General features: G+C 38.4%; 1 protein-coding gene across 1 annotated transcript in view; it reads left to right on the forward strand.

Moving 5' to 3' along the window:
• SPO11 (SPO11 initiator of meiotic double stranded breaks) overlaps positions 1-17,101 on the forward strand; it is a 435,933-nt gene that overhangs the window by 380,059 nt on the left and 38,773 nt on the right. Inside the window, 1 exon segment of the mRNA XM_053715996.1 lies at positions 74-185. Coding sequence (XP_053571971.1) covers positions 74-185 — 112 coding nt within the window.

Here is a 17,101-nt window from a genome sequence, read left to right on the forward strand (position 1 = left end):
GAACTTATAATTTGATCCTTTACTGTATACATAAAGTTGATTTTATTAAAAAAATGTACCATTTCTTTTTCAGGTTAAACATTCCCAAAGAAGCTTTGATTCCTTTATCTGCTCTGGACCACAGAAAGTTATCTAGTATTCAAAGCAGACCCTATATTTCTTGCCAGCCTCTCTGGAAAAGAGAGGTACTTGTCTCTGTAATTTTCAAACTTTATTTCAAGTGGAGTATACAAACAAGTCATGTGTATTAATTGATTTATGTCTGTAAAAGTATAGCACTATTTGAATTAAAGGTACTATTTTAGAGGAAAAATTATCAAGCTGTATTCACAGCTTCTGAGTTATTGCTCTGCAGGTTTACAAATCTAAGATTTCCCATTTTTTATCCTTGCTTCCATCTCAGATGTTGGGGAGATAAATCCCCTCAAACTCACTTGGTGGGGTGATTGACAGGCCCCATTCTTGTGCTATTGGTTGTGCGACAGCAGGGTGGAGAATTGCACAAGAGAGCTCTAGTGATGCTGCATCACAAGTGCTAGATTACGAGTGGAGCGTTAAAGGGACAGTCTACACCAGAATTTTTATTGTTTTAAAAGATAGATAATCCCTTTATTACCCATTCCCCAGTTTTGCATAACCAACACAGTTATATTAATATACTTTTAACCTCTGTGATTATCTTGTATCTAAGCCTCTGCAAACTGCCCCTTTATTTCAGTTCTTTTGACAGACTTGCAGTCTAGCCAATCAGTGCCTGCTCCCAGATAACTTACCGTGCACAAGCACAGTGTTATCTATATGAAATACATGAACTAACACCCTCTAGTGGTGAAAAACTGTTCAAATGCATTCTGAAAAGAGGTGGCCTTCAAGGTCTAAGAAATTAGCATATGAACCTCATAGGTTAAACTTTCAACTAAGAATACCAAGAGAACAAAGCAAAATTGATGATAAAAGTAAATTGGAAAATTGTTTAAAATGACATGCTCTATCTGAATCATGAAAGTTTTTTTGGCCTAGACTGTCCCTTTAAGTGTAGCGAGCAAGTTATATTGGCTTTTTGTGAGCAACAGAAATAGTGCACATATTACAAGTTGAAAGTAAGCACGCTCACTCAAGTGCAATCACGATTTATAAACACATAAATACATATTTACACACACACACACACATATATATATATATATATGTGTGTGTGTGTGTGTGTGTGTGTGTGTATTGCAGCCAAATACCTGAAAACATCAAAAGCATATTGATTCAATATTAATATTTTATAAAGGTTTTAACTGTGTATGTACTGTAAATATTTCACATTCCAATGTTCTTCAATAATTTCTATGTATTTGTAAATAGATATTCATATATATATATATATATATATATATATATATATATATATATATATATCTTACCTGTATATAATCATATAAATAAAAAAATAATAAAAATAAAATATATATATATATATATATATATATATATTAGAAGAAAATGACGGAGGGGACGCAGCTGCTGGGAGCTAGTATATGGTGACCCACCAGTTCATAGATAAATACCGGTATGGCCTTAAATATAACAGTATTGTGGTGCAGACCCTTAAAATAAATTGTATGGGTTTAAGAAAGAGAAGGAATCCTGAACCAAGTATATCAGGATGAAAGACAGGGAATTCAGCACTCTTTTCAAAATATATTTTATTTAGCTCATCAAAGTAAAATAAGGAGTATCCAAAAAATAAGCTTATGTGGCAACAAGAGGACAATCTCTGGCACTGATTTAGCGAGACATATTGTCTCAGATACACACATACAATATGTCTATATACAATGGACCAAAAAATGTACAATTATATATATACAGATCCCAAAAAGGACAGCACAATCTCACATATAAGAGAAATGCCACGGTGCACTGCAAAAAAGTATCCAAGTCAATCCAAAGGCACAGGCACTTGATGGTCTTTTAAAAAATGTATTTATTAAGTCAAGTTAAAAAAAGATATAACGTTTTGGCACATTACTGTGCCTTTGTCAAATGTCAAACAGGTACAACAGGTAACCTAAAACCAATGACAAACACTCCTTATATACTTATCTAATTACCACTGCAACCTCAAGCGTACCGCCATCAGACACATGTGTATGACATCATCAAGATGTGCCGACGTACGCACCGTCATGACGTAGGTGCTGACATTGTCATAGCAACGTTTATAAACTAACAGTGACACTAGCGATCATAAGTAAGAAGAAAAGGAGGATTTATATTGATCGCACAGTAAGGCTAATAAAAGTACTCTGGGCATAAAAAAATCATGCACAACCAAATAAGGTGTAAGGGAGTTCCATAAAGGATAACTATGACATCGCAAACAAACCTCCACTTGAAGCAGCATATACCTAGCGATCAATATGCAAAAAGCGTTTAAAATATGAACAATGCACATTTCAATACCATATGGCTCTTGTAAAGTATTTGTAATAGTACTAAATACAAATTAGTAAATAGCACTAGACATTGCACAACCAGTGTTAGAAAATGTCATAAGCCTATATATCTTACATGTGAAAAGACATAAAAAATACAAAAATACTTCATGTCCCTATGACCCATGTTAGAAACTTTGATGAACTGTGAGAACCCATTAGATGATGCTATAAATGATATAGGAGTCTCATTGAACAGAGTGGAGAAAGTATGACTTCAGTCCTGTGTCATTTGATTCAATAGAAAGGACTGAAACCCAGGGAAATATTAAGGCCCCTTGGGGCTAAGGTGTCCAGCCGATAGATCCACCTGCTTTCAAGTTGTAACAATTTCTTTACTTAGCATGGGGGGGTACATGATCAATTTTCATAGATCTTAAGCTTTAAACAGCATGCTTGAATTTAGAAAAGTGGCGTGTCACAGGCCTCACGTATGGCACAACGAAAGGTTGTCACAGTTTTACCATGTATATTACAAAGGTACTTGTACACGATATCCGATGGTTTATCTTGAATCTGTAGTTGTTATGCGGATGTTGAAATGTATTGCTCCTAAGCATTCCATTACATGTAATGCAACTTCCACATAGAAAGCAGCCCATCTTGGCTGATTTTAGCCATGTCTCCTTCATGTAATGTTTAACAGGATCAGACTTGACCAACAGGTCTCTCAGATTGTTTGTCCTGCGGTACACTATCCTGGAGGCAGGAGTCCTCTGAAATGGAAGCGTGTAATCTGTCTCCACCACCGGCCAATGTCGCCACACAGCCTTTGTCAGATGTTCACATCTAGGTGAATATGTGGTGACCATGTTCAGTTGTCCAGGGTTAATCATGACCTTAGTATCCGTATTCACGGCGACATCCGTATTCAATAATTTCTCCTGGATTCCTTCTATTTCCTCCCTGGCATAGCCTCTTCCCACAAGTCTGTCTCCCATCTCCTTTAATTGGGTTTGCATCATGGGTATCTCACTATTATTCCTAATAACCCGGGTGAGTTGAGAGGTGAGGATCCCTTTCTTTTGATGCCTGGGATGAAAGCTTCTGGCGTCAAGCAGAGAATTACGATCGTTGGTTTCGTATATAGCGATGTTCCAAATCGTACTTCATTCCAGGCATCAACTTTAGAAACACTAAGATCCAAGAAATGCACAGTACTTAGATTATACTCAAGTTTGAATCTAATGGGACTTGCCATGGAATTCAAACGTGACACCCACTCACGCAACATCACCTCTCCGCCTCTCCACACCAAGAAGACATCATCGATATAGCGTGTATAGTATTTCACATTGGGATGGTCAAATGGCTTCATCAATTCCTGCTCATACCAAGCCATGTAGAGATCTGCGTGTCTTTTCTCTTGTTAAGTGTATCCAGTCCACGGATCATCCATTACTTATTGAATATATTCTCCTTCCCAACAGGAAGTTGCAAGAGTCCACCCACAGCAAAGCTGCTATATAGCTCCTCCCCTAACTGCCATATTCAGTCATTCTCTTGCAAGCCTCAACATAGATAGGAGGTCGTGAGAGTCTGTGGTGATTTATACTTAGTTTATTCTTCAATCAAAAGTTTGTTATTTTTAAATGGCACCGGAGTGTGCTGTTTATCTCAGGCAGTATTTGGAAGAAGAATCTGCCTGCGTTTTTCTATGATCTTAGCAGACGTACATGGCTGGCTTAAATTTTGCATAGAAACAGTTAACTGAAGCTTCCCACTGTTGTAATATGAGTGGGAGGGGCCTAATTTAGCACTTTTTTTGCGCAGTTAAAATTACAAAATGAATTATCCAGATTCCCTCAGCAGTCCCATGAATACTACAGGACATTTCTAAAGGGCTAAAAAGACTTCCAAAATCGTTTATAGGGAAGGTAATCCACAGCTCTGCTGTGGCAGTTTTGTTGTGTCTGTTTTTAAAAACGTCTATGTCGTTTTTTTAATCTGTTTTTTGCATTAAGGGGTTAATCATCCATTTGCAAGTGGGTGCAATGCTCTGTTACCTTATTATATGTACTGTAAAAATTTCGTTTGTTTTACTGCCTTTTTTTCACTGTTTTTCAAATTTTGACAAAATTTGTTTCTCTTAAAGGCACAGTAACGTTTTATATATTTGCTTGTTAACTTGATTTAAAGTGTTTTCCAAGCTTATTAGTCTCATTATTAGTCTGTTCTAACATGTCTGACATAGAGGAAGATCTGTGTTCATTATGTTTTAAAGCCATGGTGGAACCCCATCTTAGAATGTGTACCAGATGTACTGATTTCATGTTAAACAATAAAGATCATTTTTTGTCTTTAAAAACATTATCACCAGAGGATTCTGTCGTGGGGGTAGTTATGCCGACTAACTCTCCCCACGTGTCAGACCTTTTGACTCCCGCTTTAGGGACTCACGCTCAAATGGCGCCAAGTACATCAAGGGCACCCATAGCGTTTATTTTACCAGGGGATTCTGTCGAGGGGAAAGTTATGCCGATTAACTCTCCCCACGTGTCAGACCCTTCGACTCCCGCTTCAGGGACTCACGCTCAAATGGCGCCAAGTACATCAAGGGCGTCCATAGCGTTTATTTTACAAGACATGGCAAAGGTGGTGAATAATACTCTGGCAGCAGTATTAGTCAGACTACCTGAAATTAAAGGAAAGCAGATAGCTCTGGGGGTAGATACAGAGCATACAGACGCTTTAAGAACCATGTATGATACTACCTCACAATATGCTTAGTCTGTGGGGGATTTTTTTGACTCAGGGAAGATGATTTAACCTGATTCTGATATTTCTACATTTAAAATGTATGCTTGAGAACCTCCACTTGTTGCTCAGGGAGGCTTTGGCTGCTCTGAATGAATGTGTACAATCGCAGGGCCAGAGAAATTGTGTAGACTGGATAAATAATATGCAGTGCCGGTGTGTACTGATGTTTTTCCAATACCTAAAGAGGTTCACTAAAAAAAAATTTTTTTTTAATAAGGAATGGGATAGATCAGGTGTGCCGTTCTCTTCCCCTCCTATTTTTTAGAAGAATGTTTTCTAATAGTTACCACCACACAGGACTTCTGGCAGACAGTTCCTAAGGTGGAGAGAAGAGTTTCTACTCTAGCTAAGCGTACCACTACCTCTGGCGAGGACAGTTGTGCTTTTTAGATCCAATGGATAAAAAATGTTTATTCAACAGGGTTTTATCCTGCAGCCCCTTGCATACATTGCTTCTGTCACTGCTGCTGCGGCGTTCTGGGTTGAGTCTCTTGATGAGGCTTTACAGTTAGCGACTCCATTGGATGAATATATTTGACAAGCTTATGCTAGCCAATTCCTTTGTTAGACTAACGGCTAAGAATTCTGTTTTTTACTATACTGGCGCGTAGAGCGCTATGGCTTATATCATGGTCAGCTGTCGTGACTTTAATAAATAAGCTACTTAACTTCCCTTCAAGGGGCAGACCCTATTCGGGCCTGGTTTGAAGGAGATTATTGCTTATATCACTGGAGGAAAAGGTCATGCCCTTCCTCATGATAGGAATCAAGGGCCAAAAAAGGTCTAATTTTCGTGCCTTTTAAAACTTCAGGGCAGGTGTGGCATCCACTTTCTCTAAGGCAAAACAAGAGGGAATTTTTGCTCAGTCCAAGGCGGTCTGGAGACAATTGGACCTGGAACAAAGATAAGCAGGCCAAGGAGCCTGCTGCTGCCTCTAAGGCAGCATGAAGGAACGGACCCCTATCCGGTAACGGATCCTATAGGGGGCAGACTTTCATTCTTCGCCCGGGCGTGGGCAAGAGATGCCCAGGATCCCTAGGCATTGGAATTTATATCCCAGAGATATCTTCTGGATTTCAAAGATTCCCCCCCCCCAAAAAAAAGGGGAGATTTCGCCTTTCACAATTATCTGCAAACCAGATAAAGAAGGAGGCATTCTTACATTGTGTACGAGATCCATCCAGTTCCAAGAGAGGAACAGGGACAGAGTTTTTACTCAAATCTGTTTGTGGTTCCCAAGGTGAGGGAACCTTCAGACCTATTTTGGATCTAAAGATCTTAAACAAATTCCTCAGAATTCCGTCATTTAAGATGGAAACTATTCGTACCATCTTAACTATGATCCAGGAGAGTCAATAGAGGACTACAATGGATTTGAAGGATGCTTATCCTCACATTGTGATGCATAAAGATCACCTTCATTTTTCAGGTTTACCTTTCTAGACAGGCATTACCAGTTTGTAGCTCTTTCCTTTGGGATATCTACAGCCCCAAGAATCTTTATGGAGGTTCTGGGGTCGCTTTGGCGGTCCTTAGGCCGCGGGGCATAGAAGTGGCCCCTTAGTTAGACGACATCCTGATACAGGCGTTAAACATCCAAATTGCCAAGTCTCATACGGACGTAGTACTGGCATTTCTGAGATCACATGGGTGGAAAGTGAACAAGGAAAGAGTTCTCTATCCCCAATCTCAAGGGTTTCCCTCCTAGGGATTCTGATAGATTCTGTAGAAATGAAAATTTACCTGACGGAGTCCAGGTTGTCAAAGTTTCTAAATTTCTGCCCTGTTTTTCATCCCATCCGCGCCCTTCGGTGGCTCAGTACATGAATGAAATCGGCTTAATAGGTAGCGGCAAGGGACATAGTACCGTTTGCACGTCTACATTTCAGACCGCTGCAACTATGCATGCTCAGTCAGAGGAACGGGGATTACACAGAATTGTACCACTGTTGAACCTGGACCAAGAGACCAGAGATTCTCTTCTCTGGTGACTATGTCGGGTCCATCTGTCCAAGGGTATGACCTTCCGCAGGTCAGATGGGACAATTGTTACAATGGATGCCAGCCTTTTAGGTTGGGATGCAGTCTGGAACTCCCTGAAGGCTCAGGGATAGTGGACTTAGGAGGAGACCCTCCTTCTAATAAATATTCTGGGAGTGATATTCCATGCTCTTCAGACTTGGCCTCAGTTAGCAACTCTGAGGTACATCATACTCAGTCGGACAATATACACGACTGTGGCTTACATCAGCCATCAAGGGGGAACAGAAGTTCCCTAGTGATGTTAGAAGTCTTACAATAATTCACTGGACAGAGACTCACTCTTGTCTATCAGCTATCCATATCCCAGGTGTTGAGAACTGGGAGGTGGATTTTCTAAGTCATCAGACTTTTCTTCCGGGGGAGTGGGATTTCCTTCGGAGGTCAAGACCAAGCAGGAGAGGGCTTTGGTGTTTTTGACAGCGCCTGCGTAGCCACGCAGGACCTGGTATGCAGATCTGGTGGACATGTCATCCTTTCCATCACGGTCTCTGCTTCTGAGACAGGTCCCTCTACCTCAGGGTCCTTTCAACCATCTAAATAGAATCAATCTGAGATGGACTTCCTGGAGACTGAACGCTTGATGTTATCAAAGCATGGCTTCTCCGAGTCAGTCATTGATACCTTAATACAGACATGAAAGCCTGTCTCTAGGAAAATTGAACATAGATATGGTGTAAATATCTGATTGTTATGAATCCAAGGGTTACTCATGGAGTAAAGCAAGCCTGGATTCCCAGGATATTATCTTTTCTCCAAGATGTTTTTGAGAAAAGGGTTGTCAGCTAATTCCTTAAAAGGGACAGATTTTTACTCTGTCTATTTTTTTGCACCAGCGTCTGGCAGGTATTCTAGACGTTCAGGCATTTGGTCAGGCTTTGGTTAGATCCAAGCCTGTGTTTAAAACTGTTGCTCCACCATGGAGCTTAATCCTGGTTCTTAAGGCTCTTCAAGAAGTTCCGTTTGAACCTTTTTTGTTCCATAGATATCAATCTTTATCTTGGAAAGTTCCTTTTGGGTAGCTATTTCCTCGACTCGTAGAGTCTCCAAGTTATCTGTGTTACAATGTGATTCTCCTTATCTGGTCCTTCGTACGGATAAGGTAGTCCTGCGTACCAACCTGGGTTTTTTCCTAAGGTGGTATCTAACAAGAACATCACTCAAGAGATAGTTGTTCCATGCTTGTATCCTAATCCTTCCTCAAAGAAGGAACGTCTATTACACAATATTGGACGTGGTTTGTGCTTTAAAGTTTTACTTACAAGCTACTACAGTTTTCATCAAACGTTCACCTTGTTTGTTGTCTATTCTGGACAGAGGAGAGGTCAAAAGACTTCAGCAGCCTCTCTTTCTTTTTGGTTAAAAAGCATAATTAATTTAGCTTATGAGACTGCTGGACAGCAGCCTCCTGAAGGGATTGCAGCTCATTCTACTAGAGCTGTGGTTTTCACTTGGGCCTTTTTTAAATGTGGCTTCTGTTGAACAGATTTACAAGACGGAGTCTTGGTCTGCGCTTCATACTTTTTCAAATTTAACAAATTTGATACCTTGCTCCTTCGGAGGCTATTTTTGGGAGAAAGGGTTTTTTACAGGCAGTGGTAACTTCCGTTTAAGTACCTGCCTTGTCCCTCCCATCATCCGTGTACTTTAGCTTTGGTATTGGTATTCCATAAGTAATGGATGATCCGTGGACTGGATACACTTAACAAGAGAAAACATAATTTATGCTTACCTGATAAATTTATTTCTCATGTAGTGTATCCAGTCCACGGCCCGCCCTGTCACTTTAAGGCAGGTAATTTTTTCATTTGAACTACAGTCACCACTGCACCCTATGGTTTTTCCTTTCTCTGCATGTTTTCAGTCGAATGACTGAATATGGCAGTTAGGGGAGGAGCTATATAGCAGCTTTGCTGTGGGTGGACTCTTGCAACTTCCTGTTGGGAAGGAGAATATATTCAATAAGTAATGGATGATCCGTGGACTGGATACACTACAAGAGAAATAAATTTATCAGGTAAGCATAAATTATGTTTTTTTAACTTGACTTAATAAATGAATTTTTTAAAAGACCATCAAGTGCCTGTGCCTTTGGATTGACTTATATATATATATATATATATATATATATACCAAAAAATCATCAGATATATATAGAACTATGTACTTACGAATAAATAGAACATATTCTGCTACGTGAAGAACTTTGGAAAGTGAAATATTCATATTTTATGTCGGGTTTAGCTCTCTTGAATAAACGCGATTGGGTTCTTGCACGAGTATGGGTGTTAGTTTAGTTTTTTTGCAATTTGTGCACTCCCATTAAGTCTATGGGAAAATAGATTAATGCAGTTGCGATATTCGAAGTTCATCTTTTTGCGCTCTAGGGAGCCTAACAAAAACGATATGGTACTTGCACTGAAGTTAGTGCACCTCTTGTAATCTAGGCGATTGTGTTTTTACTTTCAACTTGCTATACTATTGCAACCCAACGTGCGCAAAATTTTGCTTCTAGCGAAGATAATGCGCAAGTGCTAAATATCGCTCCACTCGTTATCTAGCCCATAGTTGTGAATGAGCACTAGTACTGCAGTATAAATATAGGCATTTATTTCCTGCAAGTTTTAATATAAATTTATAGTGTAGATATATGTTGAATAAAAATTAACAGATTTAAACTAACTCCATTAAAAATACAACAATAATAAAAATGTTCTAAAAATGTGTTAATTTAGAAGACGAATGGCAAATTGTTTACATTTTCAATTGAATTAATAGAACTAATGATTGAAGAGGATAAGAAAAGGTTAGAACAATGTGTCATTAAATATGATAAGGCTTATGTAGTTATAGATACTTTTGCAAGCGATACAGCTTTTGAGAAATTGAATAAAAACTACAAAAGAGTGCTGATAAATTGCAAAATTATATTAAATTTAGGAAACGTAGGAAATTATTATGTGACCAAGATGACTATCATAAGAACAAAGTTTACAAGCTCATCATATGATTCTGGCACAGATAGTTCAGAATGGATTGGATATAGTCCCTTTAGTGGTAAAACAAGGAGCGGAGGGAAGAGACAAAAGTTCAGGTTGTATAGATCCAGAGCAGAAGAGATCTCAAAGGGGCAATCACTCCCAGATATATCCATCTACAAGGATCAATACACGCAGTCAGAAAAGGTAGAACCGGATTGTAAAACACAAATGGCAATAAAGGAGATGAGATAATGATAGTTAGCATTTTCTCATATCTATTGTCCCTGTCACAATAAATAGAGGATGATTGTTATGCCCCAATGTTGGGCTAAATCAGGGTTTTTCAATTCCGTTCCTCAGGCCTCCCTAACAGGCAAGATTTTCAGGACATCTGAACTGGAACACAGCTAAAATAATCACCTGATTAGTAAACATGGTTATTAATCTGCTGTCACCCAAGGTAATCCTGAACATCTGGCCTGTTAGTAAGGCCTGAGGACTGCACTGAAAACCCCTCAGCTAGACCAGTGCTCCAACTATCTTAAGCTGCTAATATAAAAACCTTTGTGAAATGTGTTGAAAGTGCAATTGAAAATGTATCACTTACTTTTATTTTTGCTGATAATTTAAGCAGGAAGGAAAGAGAAGTGTTGTATGATTTATTATCAAATAAATAATAGGGTTTAAGTCATCAGATAAGGGTGGTAATTTGGTCATTACAGACCAGAGGTTCTATATCAAGGAAGCAAACTGGTAACTACACAAAAAAAGAACAATATGCCCAGATAGATAGAGCTTGCTTTGATAAATGATGTGGTGAAGTGTTGCACATGTTAAATAGTGCACATAAAAATGGGGCAATTATGCAAGAAAGGAATTTCCTGATTAATAAAGACTGCGTTACCCCTATATTTACTGGTTGCCAAAACTCCATAACATTTTGAAATTTCCTCCTGGCTATCCAGTCATTTGTGGCATTGATGGCCTTTGTGCTTGATACTGTGAATGTCCTAAAGAAGTTATAGGGGTAGATTTATTAATGGTCGAGCGGACATGATTCGCTGTAGCGAATCATGTCTGCTCGACCTCGCTAAATGCCGACAGCATACACTGTCTGCATTTAACATTGCACAAGCATTTCTGGTGAAATGCTTGTGCAATGCTGCCCCCTGCTCACTGGTGGCCAGTCGGCCGGTAGCAGGGGCCGTCAATCATCCCGATCGAATCGGAATGATTTCAGTCCACCACCTAAAAGGTGGTGGAGAAGTTAAGGAGCAGCGGTCTTACAACCGCTGCTTCTTAACTTCCATTTCCAGCGGACCAGAAACGATGGGGCTTGGATGCAGCATATGCTGCTTAATCAATCGAGAAAATAGTGAAAAAGGGTGTGTGTACAAGCGCTAAGGTAATCCCCAAGCTGTATCCAAACAGAGATCCTAACCAACCTCCAAAAAATATGCACAAGTAGTAAGAAGTGAATACAGCGCCAACAAGAGGCCAAGGGATAAATATACTCACAGAGAGATAAAAGAATTTATGAACCATGTTAAAAAGCATCAGTAATAAAAGACTATATATAAAAAATGTAAAAAGCACATATAAATAAAATTACAAATACAGGAATATCTTACAGAAGCGGCTCAAAGGGTCAAAGCTGATAATTACAATAAAAACAGAGGTAATAACAGGTGATCAGTGTGAGTGGTACACCAGAATAAGAGTGTATACTAATAAAACAGAATTAGCCTAAGTACAACTGTAGCAAGTGCATCAAGCAAAAAACTAATAAACAATAATACAAACAATAGTGTTCATAATTAGTGTTACAAAAATAGTGTTCCAAAAAATAGAAAAATGCACTGCAGTGCAAAAAAAGGGGGGTAGCAAAATAATTGTATAGATACAATCAAATAGTGAGTGAGTGCAAATGGATATAAAAATGCTAGCTACTTAATCCAGTGAGGTTAAGATATAATTGAATAAAATACACAATATGCAATAACATAAAAAATAAAATACACAATATGCAATAACATAAAAAATAAAAAATAAAATATAAAATATAATCCAAAAAAGTGTTCAAAAAGTTGATCAACAAATGTTAGTGAAGAACAAAAATAAGTCAATCAAAACTAAAAAATGGAAAAAATGGGTGATGAAAAGCAAGGTGAAAGTGAGGAAATTGATTCCTTCCAATGTTAGTTACTTTAACAGATCCAAATTCCTGAGTGTGGTTGCTGAAGTAGCTGATTGGATCCTAGCACCTGTCAGCTGCTCCTATGCTATCCTAAAAAGTGTCCCTGTAAAAAAAGAAATTCACAACATAGTGTATCCAATATGAGAATGAAGTAAAGATTAAAGTAATGCTTACCAATATGTCAACGCGTTTCTGCCCTCAAAAAAGGGCCTTTCTCAAGACAAAAAAGGGCCTTTCTCAAGCACCTGTCAGAGCAGCTGACAGGTGCTAGGATCCAATCAGCTACTTCAGCAACCACACTCAGGAATTTGGATCTGTTAAAGTAACTAACATTGGAAGGAATCAATTTCCTCACTTTCACCTTGCTTTTCATCACCCATTTTTTCCAATTTTTAGTTTTGATTGACTTATTTTTGTTCTTCACTAACATTTGTTGATCAACTTTTTGAACACTTTTTTGGATTATATTTTATATTTTATTTTTTTATTTTTTATGTTATTGCATATTGTGTATTTTATTTTTTATGTTATTGCATATTGTGTATTTTATTTAATTATATCTTAACCTCACTGGATTAAGTAGCTAGCATTTTTATATCCATTTGCACTCACTCACTATTTGATTGTATCTATACAATTATTTTGCTACCCCCCTTTTTTTGCACTGCAGTGCATTTTTCTATTTTTTGTAACACTATTTTTGTAACACTAATTTTGAACACTATTGTTTGTATTATTGTTTATTAGTTTTTTGCTTGATGCACTTGCTACAGTTGTACTTAGGCTAATTCTGTTTTATTAGTATACACTCTTATTCTGGTGTACCACTCACACTGATCACCTGTTATTACCTCTGTTTTTATTGTAATTATCAGCTTTGACCCTTTGAGCCGCTTAATCAATCGACCCCATATAATCTTGTGGTTAATGAAAACACTGATATAACTTGATGTGGAAGGGTTGTACTATTCAGTTCCTCACCAAGTTGGTAAAAATGCAGCTAGATCATTTTTGAGTACAAGGAGTCCAGAATTTGCTGATAACAAACAGTTGGTGCTGAAATTCCTGGAATGTGTTCTGACTAAAAATATTGTTTGCGTTAATGGGAAATATTACAGGCAGTTGTGTGGTACAGCAATACAAAAATTCCTGCATTTACAACACAGATTTTTTTGCAAATGCACAAAACACACTGAAATTACCCCTGCCATATCTGATAACATTAGGAAAAACGTCACCAAACAGATACAAATGCTACCTGTCCAAACTATTAATGTAACAAAAGTTATAATAAGCACTTTTACATTAATTAAACATTTGGGAAATTGATAATAAACACTCACGCCCACGATACAGACAATGCCCCTGTTCAAATCCCTTAAACACATATCTCTATAGTTTTGGAGAACAAGCTAATTGCACACATCAATGATTAGCATCACTGCAGACTTTTAAAAGGGATCAATGAACATATAGGACCTTCAACCTATGACATAATCACCATTTTGTTTGTTGTTAATCCTGCACGTTTGTTTTTTGGATTACGAAATTGGGAGATTAGTGACAAAGATACATTTTATATTGTTTTTTTCAGAAGTTTAACATTTTGAGCTTCAGGGGTATTAATAGCAGAAGCATTTTAGGATTGTGATCAGTGGTAACACACACTGACAATACTGTCCAATATTAACTATGTACAGCACCTCTCCCCCTTTAGAATATCATATTCCTTTGAGCATTAAAATATAATCTGTATGATTATGACTACTCTTGGGAGTGCCGTTATTCATATTCCTTTGTAGTAACACTGACAATACTGTCTGATTCTCAGAAATAATTATATGCCAAACACAAAGCAAGACTATGACCAGCCCCTAATTGTTCTAAGTTGGTCCTTTGCTGTAGTATTCAAACCTGTCTTTAAAAACCCATATTCAGGCAAGTATTCCAGGATATTCTTTTTTTTAAGAATGAGTGCTTAAAGTGATTGTAAAGTTTAATGAATTACTGGCCAGTATATAAAAACAATCTTTAAAATAGGGGCACTTTATTTCGATCCTCCGCCCGCATCTCCTACAGTAGTTAGCATATCAATGTAATATATACATCCAGTCACCAACTAACAGATGAAGAAAACAGTATACTTTACAAGGGACTGTCTTATTGCCCATATCAGAAAACTGACTTTTTCAAGTTAGATAAATATCTTCAAAGGTTATACCGAAATGTCAAGTTAAAAATATGGTTCAATAATGTTAAGGATGTTGATAGTGTTGACAATGTTGATAGTGAATGGTCACTAAAGAATTTGGGTTTACGTAAAAAGGGCACTTTTAACCCTAATCTCAACAACCATAGTGTAAACACATTTATTAATTTGGTGGAAAATGGGGTCAAGAAATAAAAAAATGAATATAAAAACAAGAATCCTGTGACGAACCAAGGTTATCCAACCCTGCGCCAGTCACTTATTTGGCACAGAAAGGGTTTTCAGCCCCCTTTTCTGTCACCTATAGGTCACAATCTAGCCACACCAGGCAAGCTTGTGATTCAGTTTAGTGGGTGCAAGAGTTAATTCACACTCCCTTAATCTGTACTAGACGTAAGAGAAATGCCCAACACTCCCTTGTAATGCCACCCACAATAAACTATAAATCCTAAAGCTCAAATGCTGCCACCACTTAAAATTTATTAAAGGGAAAATCTTAAGGAAAACCCCAGACTTTACACATTAACTCTAGAAATACAATTTAGCAGAGAATAACCTAAAATTATACAGTTCTAATATTCCAGTCTCTTTCAGTAACGTGGTTCAATTATTAGACAAAGGCCAAACTTAATAAAGGAATTATTTATTATGCCAAAAATATTATGCACAATGCATTATTAATAAAAAGTTGTTACAAATAAAATTACACACGCAAACAGTATTTTAAAATAAAAAGGAGAAAAACAGAATTGAATACTTTCCTAGCCTTCAAGATCTGCGCCAGGGGCTGGCATGAAAATTATGGCTCCTTACTTCTGTACAGCAGCTCCCCTTGTAAGAATGACAATCTTATTGTTAAAAAATGAGATTCTTAAACCCTACTTTTCAGAGATTAGGTTGCTTAACCACACCCTCCTGGGCGGGCTAAGAAACCCCCCTGTCTTTACAACCTTCAATAGACTAATTTCTTGCCTGAATTTATACAACCCATTATCATTCCTGCTAGGTAAGAAATTTCTATATTTACATATTTAGAACCTCTTAGTTTTATTGGGAGAACCGGTTTGATATCAAATATGCCATAGGTTGTCATATTTACCTGCCTTTAGGTTATAACAGCTTTAACCCACATATGTACATAATATACCAATGTCCTGTCAGTGACCTGGTCAGTTTTTGTAATGAAGAGCCTGTTTTGCATCAGGCATTCTATTGACAGCTTAAGCCATAAACTTTATCCTGTGTATCTCTGTGACTAAGAGTTTCAGTGACTTTATGACCCAATGCATACACACTAACATTTGGTGGCTATTTAGGGGGTTCTGGCACTTCAAAGAAAATACAAACACAATTCTTCTTGAAAACAAATAACTGTTTTGAGTGCAAGCTACACAGAATTAACTCCTTAGCAGCTGAATCCTGAGATATTTGTGACACCTCCCTCAATAAGAGAAGCAAAAGGGGGTGGCTACGAGCCACTCCCGATGCGTATCAAAAGGAGCTTCCCCTTGCGGTGAGAACACCATTGCTAGACAGATTGCACCTAGCAGTTTTGGCAGCAGGATGCCCTCCTTTTAAAAGTAACACACTAGTTGCTCTACCCAACTGATTGAATATATTGCAGGGCCCCTCCCATGCAGCCTCTAGTTTGTTCTGTCTCATGGGCGTGAGTACAAGAACATTATGGACCATCTCACACACTCCCTCTCTGGCAGTAAACTCCTGCAACTGTTTTTGTGCGAATATGGCATCTCTGGGTTTTGCAGGTACCTCCCCCAATAAGGTTTGCATCTTATCCAGGAATAACACATCATCCCCTGTTACAGAGGTGCCTGTGAAACCTAGTGTCTTGCTACCTATGGTGTGCTCTCTAAACATATTGTGTGCTGTCAGTTGCTGCTTAACTACCATAGGCTCTTGCCCTCCCACTGGAGTAGAATTCCTGTACTCCTGCACTCTGTTATGGTTGGTAGGGGGTGGACTAACTGCCCCCCTCCTCCTGACTGTGGGTTCTAACTGCTGGGGACACTGATGCTGCACATCTATCAGTGTATTTGCTGAATGGCACTGTGGGGCTGTGTAAATACACTTCTCTGTACTCCTCCCCCCTGTGCCTGCAGTCTGTGTCAGTCTCTGTCCCCTAGCCTGTGCAGTCTGTTTATAGGTCACAGCTGAGGTTACTGGGGTCTCTGTCACCCACAATCTTTCACACTCACTCTGGGGGTCCCTCAAAGAGTATCCTGTACCCTCCTCCCCCACACACTCTGAAATCTGTGGTTTTGCTGCTTCTGTCATAGAGTGGGCTAGTTTGCCCCCCTGCTCTCTCTCACAGTCAGTCTGCCACTTTGCATAATCACACAGAATCTGAGATCCTATTGACACTGGTGCAGACAAGCACACATCTTCCTTCTGCCATTTATCACAACT

This window comes from Bombina bombina, chromosome 1 (genome assembly GCF_027579735.1).
Source record: "Bombina bombina isolate aBomBom1 chromosome 1, aBomBom1.pri, whole genome shotgun sequence".
In the NCBI taxonomy this organism is placed as follows: Eukaryota; Metazoa; Chordata; class Amphibia; order Anura; family Bombinatoridae; genus Bombina; species Bombina bombina.